At 37.5% G+C, this 16,683-nt stretch overlaps 1 protein-coding gene across 1 annotated transcript; it reads left to right on the top strand.

The window, feature by feature from the left end:
• The first annotated feature begins 1,046 nt into the window (after window positions 1–1,046).
• On the top strand, window positions 1,047–15,469 carry LOC123557303 (uncharacterized). The gene is made up of 6 exons (XM_045348716.2): window positions 1,047–1,248; window positions 3,199–3,285; window positions 7,947–8,001; window positions 11,311–11,436; window positions 12,000–12,029; window positions 15,043–15,469. Exons 1-6 carry the CDS (start codon window positions 1,222–1,224, stop codon window positions 15,333–15,335), a joined length of 618 nt encoding a protein of 205 aa, XP_045204651.2. The 5' UTR covers window positions 1,047–1,221; the 3' UTR covers window positions 15,336–15,469.
• The last annotated feature ends 1,214 nt before the right edge of the window (window positions 15,470–16,683 follow it).

Below are 16,683 nucleotides of genomic sequence, written 5' to 3'. Positions count from 1 at the left end.
ATGCTGTTATACTGATACTTACAAAAATGACTTCTTCACTTTCACCGTTTTAACTCTCATTTCTAGATGATCAAAAAATGATCTTTTGATTTATTTTGTTGGGGTGGGTGTTGAGGTGAGTGGGGTTGGGGGAGAGGCTGCCGGCAGCGCCAGTTCTTGTTTCGGCCCTTAATTGTTGACTAATTTATTGAATTGAATTGCTTTTGCAACTGTTCGAAGACATTGCACCAATGTATAAATACTAGTAAATTAATATTCCATGGCAAAAATTTGGAACGTATTTGATTTAGGGTGTCTCCTTTGTAATAAACGATCATTGAGTTTGCCGTTTGCTGCTAATACAAGAGATCATAAATACAAATTATAGTCAATACTGTACATAACTGTTTGCGGTTGATGCTTTTTGACTTTACATACCGAAAATTGAATATTAGGAATCGAATGCAAAATATACGTTCAAAACATGAGATAAAAATAAGGTCTGATAAAATTGCAGCCCACCCGCTTAGCTCATTAGTGAGAGCATAGTTCTACAGATCGCAGGGTCGTGGGTTCGATCCCCGGGTGAGGCGTATGTTCTCTGTGACGATTTGATAGAAGACATTGTGTCAGAAATCATTTTGACCTTCACCTCTGATACATGTAGAGAAGGTTGCAGTTAGCTTGCAGAGAACAGGTTGGTACTAGTATAGAATACAGAAACACTGTTATGTTAACTGTCCGCCGTTCAATAACTGAAATGCTGTTGAGAAAAAAAAAACAGTGCCAAAACAAACAAACTGATAACATTCCATCAAAACATGCATCAAATGTATACTAATATACACCAATGTACCAATTTGAATGAACAGCATGTATTCAAAGACGTGGGCGGACGTATGTTTTCAAAAAAAAAAAAAAAAAAAAATATTGGCGGAAAACAGACAGTGTTGTTTTGTTGTAACAATATGGCGCCGGTTTTGTCTTTCCAATCAACTCCAGTTTTCTATTAGTTTCCTGTCAAACAAAGTGAAAAAAAGGAAAATGATGGCGTGAGCGGTAAGACAGTGAAAGGTTACAATTTTACAAAATATAGCAACATCTGCTGTGATTTGAAGCATTTACATTAAAGAACAAGCCGATTTCTTATTACATAGCCGTCAAGTTCGTCAACTTCGACAATTTAAGTCATTTTCAGCTCTGCTTCTCGAGGAAATATATCATTAAAATACACCATTGAACATGGATAGAACGACGTGGCTGACAATAGTAAGTTAAATATTTGCCTTTTCTTTTAGATTCTTTTTGTTGTTGTTGTTGTTGTTTCATTTTTTTTTTAATGTTAGAAGACTTCATGGTAAATCTGCTCATTGCATTTGATAATATTTTTGATGTAAACGTTTTGCAAAAATATTTTAAATTTTGCAAGGCTCCATTGGTCTGCAAAAATGTCTATAGTTTACCATTTTATTAGTTTAGTTACTAATGATTTTAAGAAGTTAACTCTTTGATACTCTTTCCATTCACTGTATATGATTCGACTTTGTGAGAAGAATGTTTGAAGAATGTTTTCATTGAAAATTCTTCAAAATAAAAAAAAAGTAACGGTTTAAACTCGACATTGATCAGACCAGTAAAGCTTCTAAAATGTTAACTTGTAATATATAAACTCTCCACAGAACTCGCAAAATAACTGTTTCGACTTTCAAGATATCTCAGGCAAAGATTGGGGAAAAATCGAGAAATTCTCGAAAACAGGCGCAAGTGGCATTTAGGAAAACATTTGAGCCGCGCCATGAGAAAACCAACATAGTGCATTTGCGACCAGTATGGATCCAGACCAGACTGCGCGGATGGTCAGGATCCATGCTGTTCGCTAACAGCTTCTCTTATTGCAATAGGCTTTGAAAGCGAACAGCATGGATCCTGATCAGACTGCGCGGACGCGCAGGCTGGTCTGGATCCAGTCTGGTCGAAAATGCACTATGTTGGTTTTCTCATGGCGCGGCTCATTTCATTTCAATGTATTTAGGAAAACATTTGAGCGCGCCATGAGAAAACCAACATAGTGCATTTGCGACCAGTATGGATCCAGACCAGACTGCGCGGATGGTCAGGATCCATGCTGTTCGCTAACAGCTTCTCTTATTGCAATAGGCTTTGAAAGCGAACAGCATGGATCCTGATCAGACTGCGCGGACGCGCAGGCTGGTCTGGATCCATGCTGGTCGAAAATGCACTATGTTGGTTTTCTCATGGCGCGGCTCATTTCATTTCAATGTATTTAGGAAAACATTTGAGCCGCGCCTTGAGAAAACCAACATAGTGCATTTGCGACCAGTATGGATCCAGACCAGACTGCGCGGATGCTCAGGATCCATGTTGTTCGCTAACAGCTTCTCTTATTGCAATAGGCTTTGAAAGCGAACAGCATGGATCCTGATCAGACTGCGCGGACGCTCAGGCTGGTCTGGATCCATGCTGGTTGAAAATGCACTATGTTGGTTTTCTCATGGCGCGGCTCATTTCAATTTAAAATAAGACCCCATCCGAAAGTTACGGCGCGTCTCGCCTATACCGTCTTCTGCTTAATATCATTTGCCTGGCAATTTATTTTATGGCACATTCTGTGCAAAATTATATCATCAAAATGATAAAATTTAGTATTATCTTAGAATAATTGGAAAACATTATTTAATATTTGGCTTAGATTGAAATAAATATCGTTAATTTTGTGCTCTAAGAGCAGTTTGATTCTCAGAATTTACGTTCACGTTCATTTCCGTTGCTAGGATTCTTTAAGTTCTTTTTTCTAGTTTTTGTTTTTATTGTGTTGTCATAAGTTAACGAAGTGTTTGGTTGCTATTACTTTCAGAGGTTTTAAAACATAATTAAACAAATATCTTAAATAAACAAATTGGTCTATACTTGACTAAACATGCAAACTACTACTGTAAAAATATTCTCATCAAAGTATGGGCATTCTAAATGTCACTGTCAATTTGTAGCAATAAACCCAAAGTCGCAATTATCAATTACTTGATGCAAATCATGCCGATATAGAAACATAAAAGAAAACATTTCTTCTGCCGCTGTGGAGGTCTTTTAAATCAGATAATGTATACTAAGTTGAAAGCTTCATGCTGTAAGTTCTATTTTTTCTTGTATTTCAAGACTAACAGATCAGTTGCGTGAAAAACATTATTTTTTGACTTTCAGATTATACTGGCATCAGCAGTTGTTTGCCAACTTTCTGAAGCTGTGCCTGGATGCCCAAAGACCACCCCCTGTACTGAAAACCATCATGTAAGTCTGTAACTATATTAATGTTTATTTAACCCATATCATGCTACATATGTGCGAACAGTGTAGATCATGATCAGCTTGAATCCCAGTGCGATAGTTTTTTATGCCCCCAATTTTTTTTTTGTGGGGGATGGGGGTATAGATTTGCCCTTGTCCGTCCGTCCGTCTGAGAATGTTGTGTCGCGCCTAGCTCCAAAAGTATTTGACGTAGAGTCACAAAACTTTACAGGAATGTTGGTCAGCATGTGTAGTTGTGCACCTGGGGTTTCGCGTCCGGATTCATTCAGTCATGTAGGAGTTATGGCCCCTGACTTTGTAAAAATTGGTCATTTTAGTGTTGTGTCGCGCCTAGCTCCAAAAGTTTTTGACGTAGAGTCACAAAACTTTACAGGAATGTTGGTCAGCATGTCTAGTTGTGCACCTGGGGTTTTGCGTCCGGATTCATTCGGTCGTGTAGGAGTTATGGCCCCTGACTTAGTAAAAATTTGGTCATTTATTTTAATGTTGTGTCGCGCCTAGTTCCAAAAGTATTTGACCTAGAGTCACCAAAGTTTACAGGAATGTTGGTCAGCATGTGCAGTTGTGCACATGGGGTTTCGCGTCCGGATTTATTCAGTCATGTAGGAGTAATGGCCCCTGACTTAGTTAAAAATTGGTCATTTTAATGTTGTGTCGCGCGTAGCTCCAAAAGTATTTGATATAGAGTCACCAAAGTTTACAGGAATGTTGGTCAGCATGTGCAGTTGTGCTCCTGGGATTTCGCGTCCGGATCCATTCAGTATTGTAGGAGTTATGGCCCCTGACCTAGGAAAAATTGTCATTTTAATGTTTTGTCGCGCGTAGCTCCGAAATGATCTGTGTCCTTTGTCATGTAGTGGGGGCATCTGTGTCCCATGGACACATTTCAAGCTTTTTTTTTTACCGAAGTCTCTAGCCCGGAAATACATGCAGTAGACATCCGTAAGTTATGGTGGCTGATTTCTGCCATTTCGTGTGTTCGTGTCGGCGAGGCGAAATGTCGAAGTAACGAAAACACGAAAGGTCGAAATAATGCATTTTTGTTCATGTCGGCGGGTCGAAATGTCGAAGACACGAATTCACGAAAGGTCGAAAACTGCTTATTTGTCGTGCGTTCGCCTTTCGAAAGTAACGAAACACTGAAGGCGAAATAACGAAATTTCAGAACACACGAACGTATTAATTAATTAGTTACTTTTCGTGTCGGCGGGTATCAAAACTTCGTGTTGTCGCCCTTCTTTTGTCGTGTCTTCGTGTATTCGCCTCGAAAGTCGAACACACGACAAATAAGCAGTTTTCGACCTTTCGACCTTTCGTTACTTTGACCCGCCGACACGAACACACGACAAATGTGCAGTTTCGTCCTTTCGTGTATTCGCCTTCCGGTAGGCATGCGCATAACAATCACACATATGCTGCTGAAATGAATTTGCTATCTAAATAATGTGTTTTACCATTCATAAAATAATATTTGTCCAAAACGAAAGATAATGATTTATATTCCATAAAAGATGTCATTGTGTAGATATTTTATCACTAGTATTAAATTTGTACATACATAAAGCTTCTGTCAGTCTTGTGGGGCATATCATTACGCTGACATGAACTTTAAATGCTATCTTGATAATGTGTTTTACCATTTATACAAAAGATCAGCTCAGTTGTCGTGTTCCAAGGCGAATACACGAAGTAACGAAACATTGAAGGCGAAATAACGAAGTTTTAATACCCGCCGACACGAAAAGTGATTAATACAGAAGTTCGTGTGTTCGCCTCTGAAATTTCGTTATTTCGCCTTCAATGTTTCGTTACTTCGTGTATTCGCCTCGAAAGCCGAAAGGCGAACACACAACAAATAAGCATTATTTTCGTGTTTTCGTTACTTCGACATTTCGCCTCGCCGACACGAACACACGAAATGGCAGAAATCAGCCACCATAGTAAGTTGTGCGAATTTGTCTTCGACCGATGTAAAATAAATACGTTTAAAACTCCACCTATCATTGTTGTCTCTACTTAATCGTCGTGGCTTCGGCCTTATGTCATTTCATCATTGTAATTTCGACTTTCGTGATTTCAACCATTCAACTTCAATCATTGTAGTTTGGAGTTTCATGATCATGGTTTCGACATCCATCATTGTGATTGATTTTGACTTTCATCATCGTGGTTTCGACTTTCATCGTCGTAGTGTTTAACTTTAAAGTTGTGCAATGCGAGCGGATGACTTTATCTCATCATATTTTGAAAGATGACACACCCCCACAGAAATGGCAAAATGTTCATTTACAAACTTAGTGAGCAATTGGGAAATATCATGTAGCAAGTGAGCAATGTCAAATACCAAATGCAGGAAAGGGGGTTTAATACAAGCTTTTAGCTCACTCCTCAATCCTATCACATTAATATATGTTTGCATGAAATGCATATTTGTAAAAATAATATTGTTTAAACCAAATACCAAATAGTAAAACGCTAAATACCAATTACTTAATGCTAAATGCTAAAGGCCAATTATTCAATGCTAAATGCTACATACCAAATGCTTTATGTAATTTACTGAATGCTGAATGCTAAATTTCAAATAGCTAATGATTATTACTAAATTCTTTTACTTATGGATTTCTATCATTTTACCTAATGAATGTGACTTTTAATTATATAAGTGTTACGATCGCTTACACATAGCTTGAAAATTTAAAACCCATTTCTGACCATTGCGTCAGGGAATCGACTGTTTTGCTCAGTGGTTAGAGCATTGGCCTTCCACCCGTGCGACCCGGGTTCGAATCCCGCCTCAGGCACTTGTGAGTTTTCCTCATAAAATTCTATCCTCTTCAATTACGCTCTTAACTCGTTAGATATAATAGTCTTCCAATCTGACTTAAAACAATAACATGTTCTAGCGGCCATAAGAACATTGGACCCAAACTGTTTACACTTTAAATGTTTAGAAAGAAGATTTTCAGAGAGAAAAAGTCATGTAACAAAGGCAAATGACAAATATAAATGATGGATTCATTTTTAACATAAACACTCAGCATTTGACATTTATCATTTCTCATTTCTCAACAGTTAGCATTTGTTTATCTATGGAAGACCGGTGCGCCATGCTAATTGCCAAATTCCAAGTGCCAAATATTAAATACTAAATGCCAGTTAGTTAATGCTTTATGCCCATTATTTAATGCTAAATGTCAATAACTTAATACTAAATGCTACAAACCAAATGCTTAACACCACATGCTTACTGTCAAAAAGCTAATGCTAATTGCTAAATGACAAATGCTTTTTTTAAAATTTTATGAATTCCATCTCTTTACATAATGAATTTTATTTTAATTATTTAAGACAAGCAATATCATACCAGTCAGACTTAAGCCAAATAACATGTTCAACCGGCCGTAAGAATAATGGACCGAAACTGTTTACTCTCGAAATGTCTTAGTAAAAAAGGATTTTATTCTTTTTTGTTCAATTCAGTAGTTTATTAGGCATAAACATATATACATATTCATCACCATTACATATGAGCCGTGCCATGAGAAAACCAACATAGTGGGTATGCGACCAGCAAGGATCCAGACCAGCCTGCGCATCCGCGCAGTCTGGTCAGGATCCATGCTGTTCGCTAACGGTTTCTCTAATTGTAATAGGCTTTGAAAGCGAACAGCATGGATCCTGACCAGACTGCGCGGATGCGCAGGCTGGTCTGGATCCTTGCTGGTCGCATACCCACTATGTTGGTTTTCTCATGGCACGGCTCATATATACATTGTGTATGGCGGTATAGTTAAACAAATAGTATGAAAAAAAGTATGAAAGGTATGAGTAATCAACTATATACACCCATATACTGATATATGCAGCTCTTTTTAAAAAGCACGTAACACTAAGCATTTGGAATTGAATTTTTCGCATTTCTCAATAGCATGTATCGTTTGACAATTACCGTTTGGATGTCAATATTAGACATTTTAGCATTTGGCAATTAGCATAGCGCACCGGCCTTCCATATTTATCATTTGACAATGACCTTTTGTATGTTATTATAATTTTACATTCAGCATTTGGCAAAAAAGCATTTTCCTTAACTATTTGTCATTTAACATTTGGCAACTAGCACGGCGCACCGTCTTTCCATATTGGGCAGTCGGCAACTCTCAGATAGCAATTGGAAATTAGCTTTAAGCAGTTGTCATGTCTGAACTTGAATCAGCAAATAGTTATTAGCAATTGTATGTTTGAAAAATTTGTTTTACCATCAGTGTAAGATAGATATATAAAACTCTCTCAGTTAACACTGAGTGAGCGGTCACTGTATTAAACATCCACTCATCTTAAACATCCAGCCAGCTGAGCTGACTTAAGCCAAAATGCCTTTTTGTTATAATTTCAACTTGTCCTTGACTGTCTCCTTAACACAATTTTGAATGTATATCATTTTCATAAAAGAAATTTAATGACTTGAATTGTTATTTGTCATTGATGCAAAAGAATGCAGTTTATTTTCATAGAAAAACAATTGCAAGAAAAATCTGCGAACTAGGACTTCATTTTTTTTTATCGGTATTAGCATCATGGAAATCATTTACAATAAGTGGGTATACAAACACAATGTAATTATTTGAACTTTATTCCAGTGCAACGAAGGTTGGGCTTGTTTGGGACCTGAATTCAACAAGATATGTAGAAAATGTAAGTTATTATTATTGATGTTAGCACATATATAATAGATTAGAAATTAGATGGCAAACATGTCGAAAAAAATGTACAGTCAAAGATATACTAGTATGCTCGTCTTTAATCAAAATATTTTATCATTAGATATGTGCGGTGCCATGAGAAAACCAACATAGTGACTTTGCGACCAGCATGGATTCAGACCTGCCTGCGCGTCCGCGCAGTCTGGTCAGGATCAATGCTGTTCCCTAACGGTTTCTCTAATTGCTGTAGACTTTGAAAGCGAACAGCATGGATCCTGACCAGAGTGCGCGGATGCGCAAGCTGGTCGCAAAGCCACTATGTTGGTTTTCTCATGCGCGGCTCATATGTGTTCAAATATATTCATCTCGGCTAGCTATTTAGGTATTGGACCCGTTATGACAATCGGAAATTTCCGTACTATTACGTATCTTCCGTTAGCGATTTCGGTATTCCTCGGCCAATACCATTCAATTTGTATAACAACCGTAGAATTCCGAAATCGCCTAAGAACAATTCGTAAGCCAATGGAAATTGCCGATTTTCATTGCAGATCCAGAAAATATAACATAGTTTTAAGGTGGTATCACATTTATACTGTCTTGTTTTTCATTTTATTAGCTTGTGTATTATTTCAAACGTAACATACTGCTTATACACTGACGAGATAAAGAAACGCCTCATTCAAACTCGGTATACAATTTTTCGTTAACCGTGATTCAAAATTAGAAAAGAACAATTCCATTCGCAAATTTGATGCTTTACAAGAATTTGTGGTCAATAAGAAATCATTTCATTGTCGCATTATGCTTAAATCTTGAATTTTAATAGCCCGGTCGGAGAAAATGCATTAGAAAAATCAGTAGCGCTTGTGGCCACCTCTGCTAGCAACCACAGCAGCAAGGCGACGCCTCATAGAGCCGCACCAGTTGCGTAACAGACACCGTGGGATTCTGGCCCACTCCTGGTGCTGCGCTGCTACCAGTTCCCGGACGTTTGCTCGCTGGGGTTGACGTTGGCGTAACCGCCGTCCGAGATAATCCCACGCGTGTTCAATCGGATTGCAGTCCGGTGAACACGCCGGCCAAGGTAAAACATTAATGTTTCTAGCCTGTAGAAAGTCCCTGGTGACGCTTGCAACGTGACACGGATACGTCCGTCGGCGTTCCACAAGTTGAAACGCGACTCGTCACTGAACACTACGTTCTGCCAACGCTGGCCGCGATGGTTGCGGGCCCAAATAAGACGTTGGTGACGGTGGCGTAACGTTAGAATTAGACCGCGGTAGGGCCTACGACAGGTAATTCCGCATTCTCTGAGCCAATTTCTCACTGTATGTCGACTAATTGGACGTCCACGGTTACCTACAACTATACGTGACGTAGATTCCGCCGTCACAAATCTGTCACGTAAATGACGCCGGCGTATATAATTATCCTGTCGTATTGACGCTACACGCGGTCTACCTGAACGTGGTCTATCGATAGACGTTCCCATGTCTCTAACACGTCGAATAAGACGCACAATTGTCGAACGAGAGACGTAAAAACGTCTAGCAACTTGTTCCTGCGTTCGCCCACATTCAAGCATAGCCAAAACCTGAACCCTCTCTTCAGAATAAAGCCTCGGCATTACGAAAACTAATGTTTTTTTCAGAGAATAGCTGAAAATATGGTTGTGTGTCGTATTACACATGTACCTGTGCAAAAATCGTTCAATCAAACCACATGGTTTACATGCACGGACTGCACGAGGAAATCATGACCAGGTACATGAAGTGAACAATTGGCTGAATGAAATCGCGCGAGCTTTTGTTCACTGTGTTTGTCGGTCAGAGTACATGTAGATTTACTACATTTTACAACAATTAAAAGCGTTAGGAAAAAAAATAACGCCAAATTTCAATAAGGCGTTTCTTTATCTCGTCAGTATACATACATATGGTACTGTTACCGTGTTTAAATAATTCATTCTTTCACATTTGAAATTTAGGCAAAATATGTCTCCAAGTATTACGAAATGGGAACAATAATTACATCTTTAAGCACTGAGAACAGAAGAATTTACTTTTACTTGAAACAGGTTTACAAATTATCAATTTTAACATACAAAAGTATTTATCATGTTTTGTTGGCTTATTATAATAAATAAAACAGGTATTCAAAGTCGTATCCTTTGTAGAAAGAGCCGGGTAGAACATGTATGTCAAACAAATGTATGTTTAAACTGCTGAAAAACTAACAATGCTTAATTGTTTTGTCACGGTATAGGACTTGAATACTAAAACGGGAAGAAAATGTGTAGGCGTCCGAGTAGCTCAGTCGGTAGAGCATCGGAACGGTATCCGAGGCCCCGGATTTAAGTCTTGGTCCTGTTGCACATTTTTCTCACACTGTAACATTTGGCGCCCAACATGGGACCGTGACGGCATTACATTCGCCTGTAATTGTTATATATAAAAACCCGCTGAAATTCGAGGACGAATTCCAAAAATGGTGGGGAAATGAAACGGGTAGAAATGTGTAGGCGGCCGGTACCTCAGTCGGTAGAGTATAACGTACCTGCTGAAATTCGAGGACGAATTTCAAAATGGTGGGGAAATATGTCACGGTATAGGACATATAATAAAAAGGGGAGAAAATGTGAAGCCGGCCAAGTAACTCAGTTGGTAGAGTATCGGAACGGAATAGCATCGGAATATTCCGAGGCACCAGCTTCGAGTCTCGGTCTGGCTGGACAATTTTCTCACCCTGTGACAGCACTGTTATTTATCATACACAAATTTTCAACGTAGTTCACCGCGGACCCGTTCACGCGCTGGGCAAGTTTCTAGGCGCAGTAATAGTACGCCGTATCTATTCGTACTAATTCGCGTCCTGTATCTTTTTGTTCCCCGTTTCTCACCATTTTTCCCGTACTAAGACGTACTGCTCCGTACTTATCCATGTCCGCCCCACCACAGACCAATCCTATCCGCACCGTACCTCAACACACGGACATATCTGTCTGTGCGACTGTAGCTTAAAGCGGAGTATTCGCTATATTTTTGGTTCTGTTCTAGTCTGTCCCTTAAAATGCTGGGTACGATTGATTCTGCCTTTGCGAACAGTGCAGACCATGACCATTCGCGCAGTCTGATCATGACCTGCACTGTTCGCCATTATGTCAGTATAATTTTGGTATGCACCCCTTGTAACAGTTAATGGTACTGTCCAAATTGAAAGATGGACAAGTTATAGAAATTTAGCAGTGTAAGGGCTACTGTGGTCAACAAGATACATGCTATTAGTTATATGACTTCAGGTCCACCTTGTAATGATACCGACACTCAATGTGCTTGGCAGAATGGAAAAGTGGTATGCGATTGTTCTAATTCTAATGGCTATTCTGGGAAGTATTGCAATTGCCCACCTGTTCCACAGGAACCTGGTATTATAAATTATTACAGTATTTTGTGATTTTGCTGGCTTTCCTAAAATGATAATCATAATTTGCATTCCGTAGAGAAAATTAATGAAAGTTTTTGTAAAATAAAGCTAGTTTTGATGGTTTTGTTAGTTGTGTAAAATGTGTTAACAGTTGAATTTAAGATCAAACCAGAATGACTCGTGTTTTTGCAATTTCCATTCGGTTCAAATGGCGATATCTTCTTTGTTTGTAGTCCGATTTTGACGCTTTTTTCTTTAATGTTAATGTTTCACCTAGTTCTAACTAAGTAGATACGACATGTTGCCAAATGTTGCATATTTTCTTACTTTTACGACCGAAGAATGTCAAATTTGATACGTAATAGACAGTTATTGCATCTTAATTAGGGAAACAAGAATATTATGTTTATTCTTGCATCAGCTGTGTAATCAAATTGAAATGTACATGGCTAATTATTTGAGGACATTACATTGAATGTTTAGGAAAAAGAAACCCTTTTGTCATTTAAACTGTTAACATCGTTTTTCCATAAATACAGATGATATTCTACTTCTTTTTTACAGACTGTGTGGACGAATATTTGTTTAATGCTGGTAAGTATAGATTTTTTTTATCATTTTTTGTTTTGTCCACCTGGCCAATGGGCATGTCTTAAATTCATATGTCTCAGAACAGCTATTTTGTCAAGATTTGAGTTTTGTGAGACATTTTTTTTTATTCTATAAATATTTTTAATTCTAACACGACCAGCAAATATTATAACCTACATACATGTAGAGCAAAATCAATAACTCTGGTTATTCTACGATAAACCACGTTTGCGAACTTATTATTTCTTGAATACTTTTATCTGTGCGCTAACGGATCCTTTGAAGACTAGGGGTTATTTCAAGGTTAAAACGTTAAACGGTCATATTTTTAGCAATATTTACAATTCTAACACGACCAGCCAATAACCTACATACATGTAGAGCAAAATCTACCTCGGGTTATTCTGCAATAAACCACTTGCGTGCAATGATGTCACCCGATCCAGGGGCGTAGCACGGTCGTAAAAGTAGTTACCATTTTTTCTAACACTCTTGATACTAGTATGTCGTGTTAGAATCGAAATAATAAGTTCCCAAGTGTGATTTATCGTAGACTAGCCCGAGTTTTTCGTTCTTATGCCAAACAATATATCACTCAGGCCTACGACCTTCATGATATATTCTTACGCATAAGAACTCAAACTCGGGTTATTCTACGATAAACCACGTTTGGGAACTTATTATTTCTTAATTCTAACACGATCAGCAAATAACCTACATACATACAGAGCAAAATCTATCTTGGGTTATTCTGCAGTAAACCACTTGCGTGCAATGACCTCATCCGATCCAGGTGCATAGCACGGTCGTAAAAGTAGTTACCATTTTCTTTTTCTAACACTGTTTATACTAGTATGTCGTGTTAGAATCGAAATAATAAGTTCCCAAGTGTGATTTATCGTAGAATAACCTTATATTCTTACGCATAAGAACTCAAAGCTCGGGTTATTCTACGATAAACCACGTTTGGGAACTTATTATTTCTTAAATCTAATGATAATATTATAATAACGGCTTATGAATTTTATATGCTGAGAAAGAATACTATGTTTATAAATGAATTATGCATAAAGAAATTATTAAGTACGTAGATCTGAAAGAAATTGACTAATTGTACGAACAATTTCCTTTGGAAGCAATTATGCGTTTCTTGTAACAGTCATATTCTCTGTTCAAGCAACAAAAGAAACGGGATAAACTATTTTCCCTTAATATTCCATGTTTATTTAGTATGCTCCCATGACGTTGGCCTACAGCTGCCACGGCAGAGGCAATGTTATGCTTATAAAAGCAAATAGTGCATGTTGTAAGACATGTCGTTGTCGTCATTCATCCAAGAGGGGAAATTTCAAAATATGTTAAAGGCAATACATATATGTAGCAAGCGAGGCTTGGAACACTTTTTTCATATGCTTTTTTAATTTTGTTGCATAGTATTTCAATTTATTCATAAGGAGTATGTCATAAAGGTGCTTATACTTCTAATGTTATAATTTGTAGTGTACTGTTCCAATTTTCTGCATTTTTTTGGGTATATGTGACTCTCTACATCTGATTAAATTATTGGGCAGACATGTGTCTATTATACGTCATGCAGTAGTTATAAAGTAAAACGGGGGAATGTACATTTTTCCATGTCTAAAATAGGCCTGAAGTTACAAAGAGCACCAGAATCCAAGAATTCAGCGGAATGTAATATACTACAAAATTCACAGAAAACTTATACTTCGTATTTATTTTTCAACTTAAACGTCGCTAAAGCCCTTGCATACATATAGAAGACAGTTGCTACAAATAGCATATATGGGAACTTTCAGTGATAATGTTTGAGAGTCAGTAATCTATAATATCTCCTTTTGGCTCAAAATGATCATACAGACGAGAATGACTACGTAAAATAAGAGTTTTTTTGAAATAAAAGTAAATAAGAAGGATCTCATTATATCAACAAAATGCATGCGCATACATCAGTTCCATCTCTTGTCTATGAGAATAACTATAGCTTTTTAGTTTATACTAACTTATTTTTAGCTTGATTGTGATAAAAGTTTGAAGCTTATCTTAACCACTACTGAGTCCATTCTCTAGAAAATCTAGTACTGGTGTCATATGAGAAGGCTTGGTCGTGATCCAAGTGGAGTTTGAACCCTCGACCCCCGAGTTGTGCGGCCGACACCTTAACCGCTAGACAACCACTCCTCTTACCTTTAGCTTCTTGACGAGCGACTTATCCCAACAAAATGATCCGACACCAAAAGGCCCTGGCTTGATATGCGACCAGGATAAGCATAAATAGTATCACACCAGAAGACTTTGATTTGATGATTTGACCAGGAAAAATGTTCTGTTTGGTCAAAGCTTTCAGTTGCAACTAAGGTAGTAAAGTTTATTTTATAAAGCTCAAGAGAAGTTTGGATGCCTCTTTCTTTCATTTGCCTGGGAAACACTCCGTATGTTCTCTTTTTGTTTGAATTCATCTTGAAATTCTTCATTTCTCTGACATATGTTTTACTATGGTTGTCAGAGATGGGGGCATCAATCTCCCTACCCCAACCACTCAACTCCCAAAGATATTTTATCTCCAAAAGAATTGAAATTAAGCTTCATGCACATGGTCAGCATGAAGTGTTATTGTTCGACATAATTTTCTTCGTGGTGGACAAGGGTAGGTAGGCATGGAGTTGCTGTCTATGCAGGTCACTTGATTGATAACACATTGTTTTTGTTTTTCGTTTTTTGTTCGTACAAAATTTGTTCTTTATTAAAACGGATTGTAGTGGATAGTTACAGCAATTTCCGTTAAATAGGCTGACGTTTATAATACCATTGTATGCATGTATGCTTTCAACGCCTGGTAACGCGTTTCTGTACTATAGAACAAGCTAACTACTGTAAGACACGGTAAAAGACGGCATTAGTATTAGTATTAATACAAATTGCAAAAGGTCAGTTTATTCTTCAACACATGACTTAAGTGTTGTAATCGGAATATGCAATGATTTTTCATTTATTTTAGAGTGCGACGAATTTTCCAATGATCCAGATGATTTTGAGATGGTTGCTAATTCTAAACTAGAAAATGTAAACGTCCAATCCAGCTTTGGTGAAGTTATGACAGTAGATGCCTGCAAAACCCATTGCATTGACGGTGGTGCCTTTCTTTATCAGTATTCGTCTACAACACATGAATGCAAACTATTCTCTAATAGTGACACAGTCCCTTTAAAGAGTCTCATTGGTTACGTTAAACCAGAATTAAATACTGAATTAGGCTTAAGAAAATGCTTAGCCTGCTCTGTAGTATCTTAAAGAACGTATGGGATTGGAATACTAAGCTGAATGAAAAACGAAAGATGGTGAGACATGAAATGTAAAATGACGCAATTAAACAATCATGACGCAATTAAACAATCATGAAGCAATTAAACAATCATGAAACATTAGTCATTGTCTTTATTCCTATGTTTCCCTGCGTGGATATGTTTTATATTACACCGATGTCCAATCAAGTAACCTTATTTGTAACTGTATTTTCAATATTAATATGTATAAAGAAAGTTTAATGCGATTCAATTAACCCAATTAACAGGGTGTTTTGTTTCGTGAGTTCGGGCTTTTACTTTCGCATAATTCAGATAGAACAAATATAGTCAAGACAATTCAAGTGTCAAAATGGAAATCTGTGTAGACTCGTATTTTGTTGTTGAGTTTAAAAGTAATCAGTCTATCATGAAAAGTTGGAAAAGTTGCTTTTACTACCCTAGAGTTGTTTAGAATGATGTATAATAGCATTTCTTAACCCTTACCCTGCTAAATTTCTATAATGGACTTGTCCATTTTTCAATTTTGACAGTACCAATTAACTGTTAAAAGGGGTGCATAAATACTGACTGAATGGCGAACAGTGCAGATCATGATCAGACTGCACTGGCTGAACCAATCGTGTCCAGCAGGATAACGGTTAATGAGAAATCAAACAAGACCTTGTTTCGAGAGGTAGATCAATAACATATACAAAACAATTCTCAAGAAGAAGTAATTACAAAATTGCAGAGAAATTTTATACGCGTTTTTCTATACTTGATTTCTCGTTGTACACAACATAGCAAAGATCTCGAACCATTTAGTCCATAATAGGTGATCATATTTTGGCGCTGACTTTCGACTTATACAAAGAGAATATGTTGCGCCCGACTGACTATCTAAAGCATCTTTATATCATGCTTTGCGAAAGAATATCGAAAGTGAAGTCTGACTTACGTATAAAAGATACTTAATTCTTTACACTGGCACCAGACTGTCAGAATACGAGTTATATGACACACGGAAGTGTCTGCGCCTTTAGTATCTTGAACAATGAATTTGGTCCAATCGCAAAGGTGACTATGTCTTAGACTAGCTGACAAACGATGTAGAATATCCTTCGTTAAAACATAGAGCTGGTGAGACCTATTTATCTCATATATAAACATTTTCTCTGGCTACCTCACCCAAATGATTCTTGTACCAATGATTCGTAAATGATTTCAATTATGAGCTAAATAATTTCAGGGATCAGGTAAATCACTCATTGTTTCAAACTAACAACCTCCAACTAATAATAATCAGCTCAAACTCATATAGTGTGGAGATACTATACTTGACTAGTCCTTTTGTT

The sequence above is a fragment of the Mercenaria mercenaria genome, chromosome 5, assembly GCF_021730395.1.
Source record: "Mercenaria mercenaria strain notata chromosome 5, MADL_Memer_1, whole genome shotgun sequence".
Classification (NCBI taxonomy): Eukaryota; Metazoa; Mollusca; class Bivalvia; order Venerida; family Veneridae; genus Mercenaria; species Mercenaria mercenaria.
Note: the sequence above shows the minus strand (reverse complement) of the source record. Positions and strands in the feature narration are given on the sequence as shown.

Coding starts and splice junctions, on each gene's coding strand:
- LOC123557303 (XM_045348716.2), top strand. CDS start 1,222: ATGGATAGAACGACGTGGCTGACAATA. Junction 1,249..3,198: donor GAACGACGTGGCTGACAATA/GTAAGTTAAATA, acceptor TTTGACTTTCAG/ATTATACTGGCATCAGCAGT. Junction 3,286..7,946: donor CCTGTACTGAAAACCATCAT/GTAAGTCTGTAA, acceptor ACTTTATTCCAG/TGCAACGAAGGTTGGGCTTG.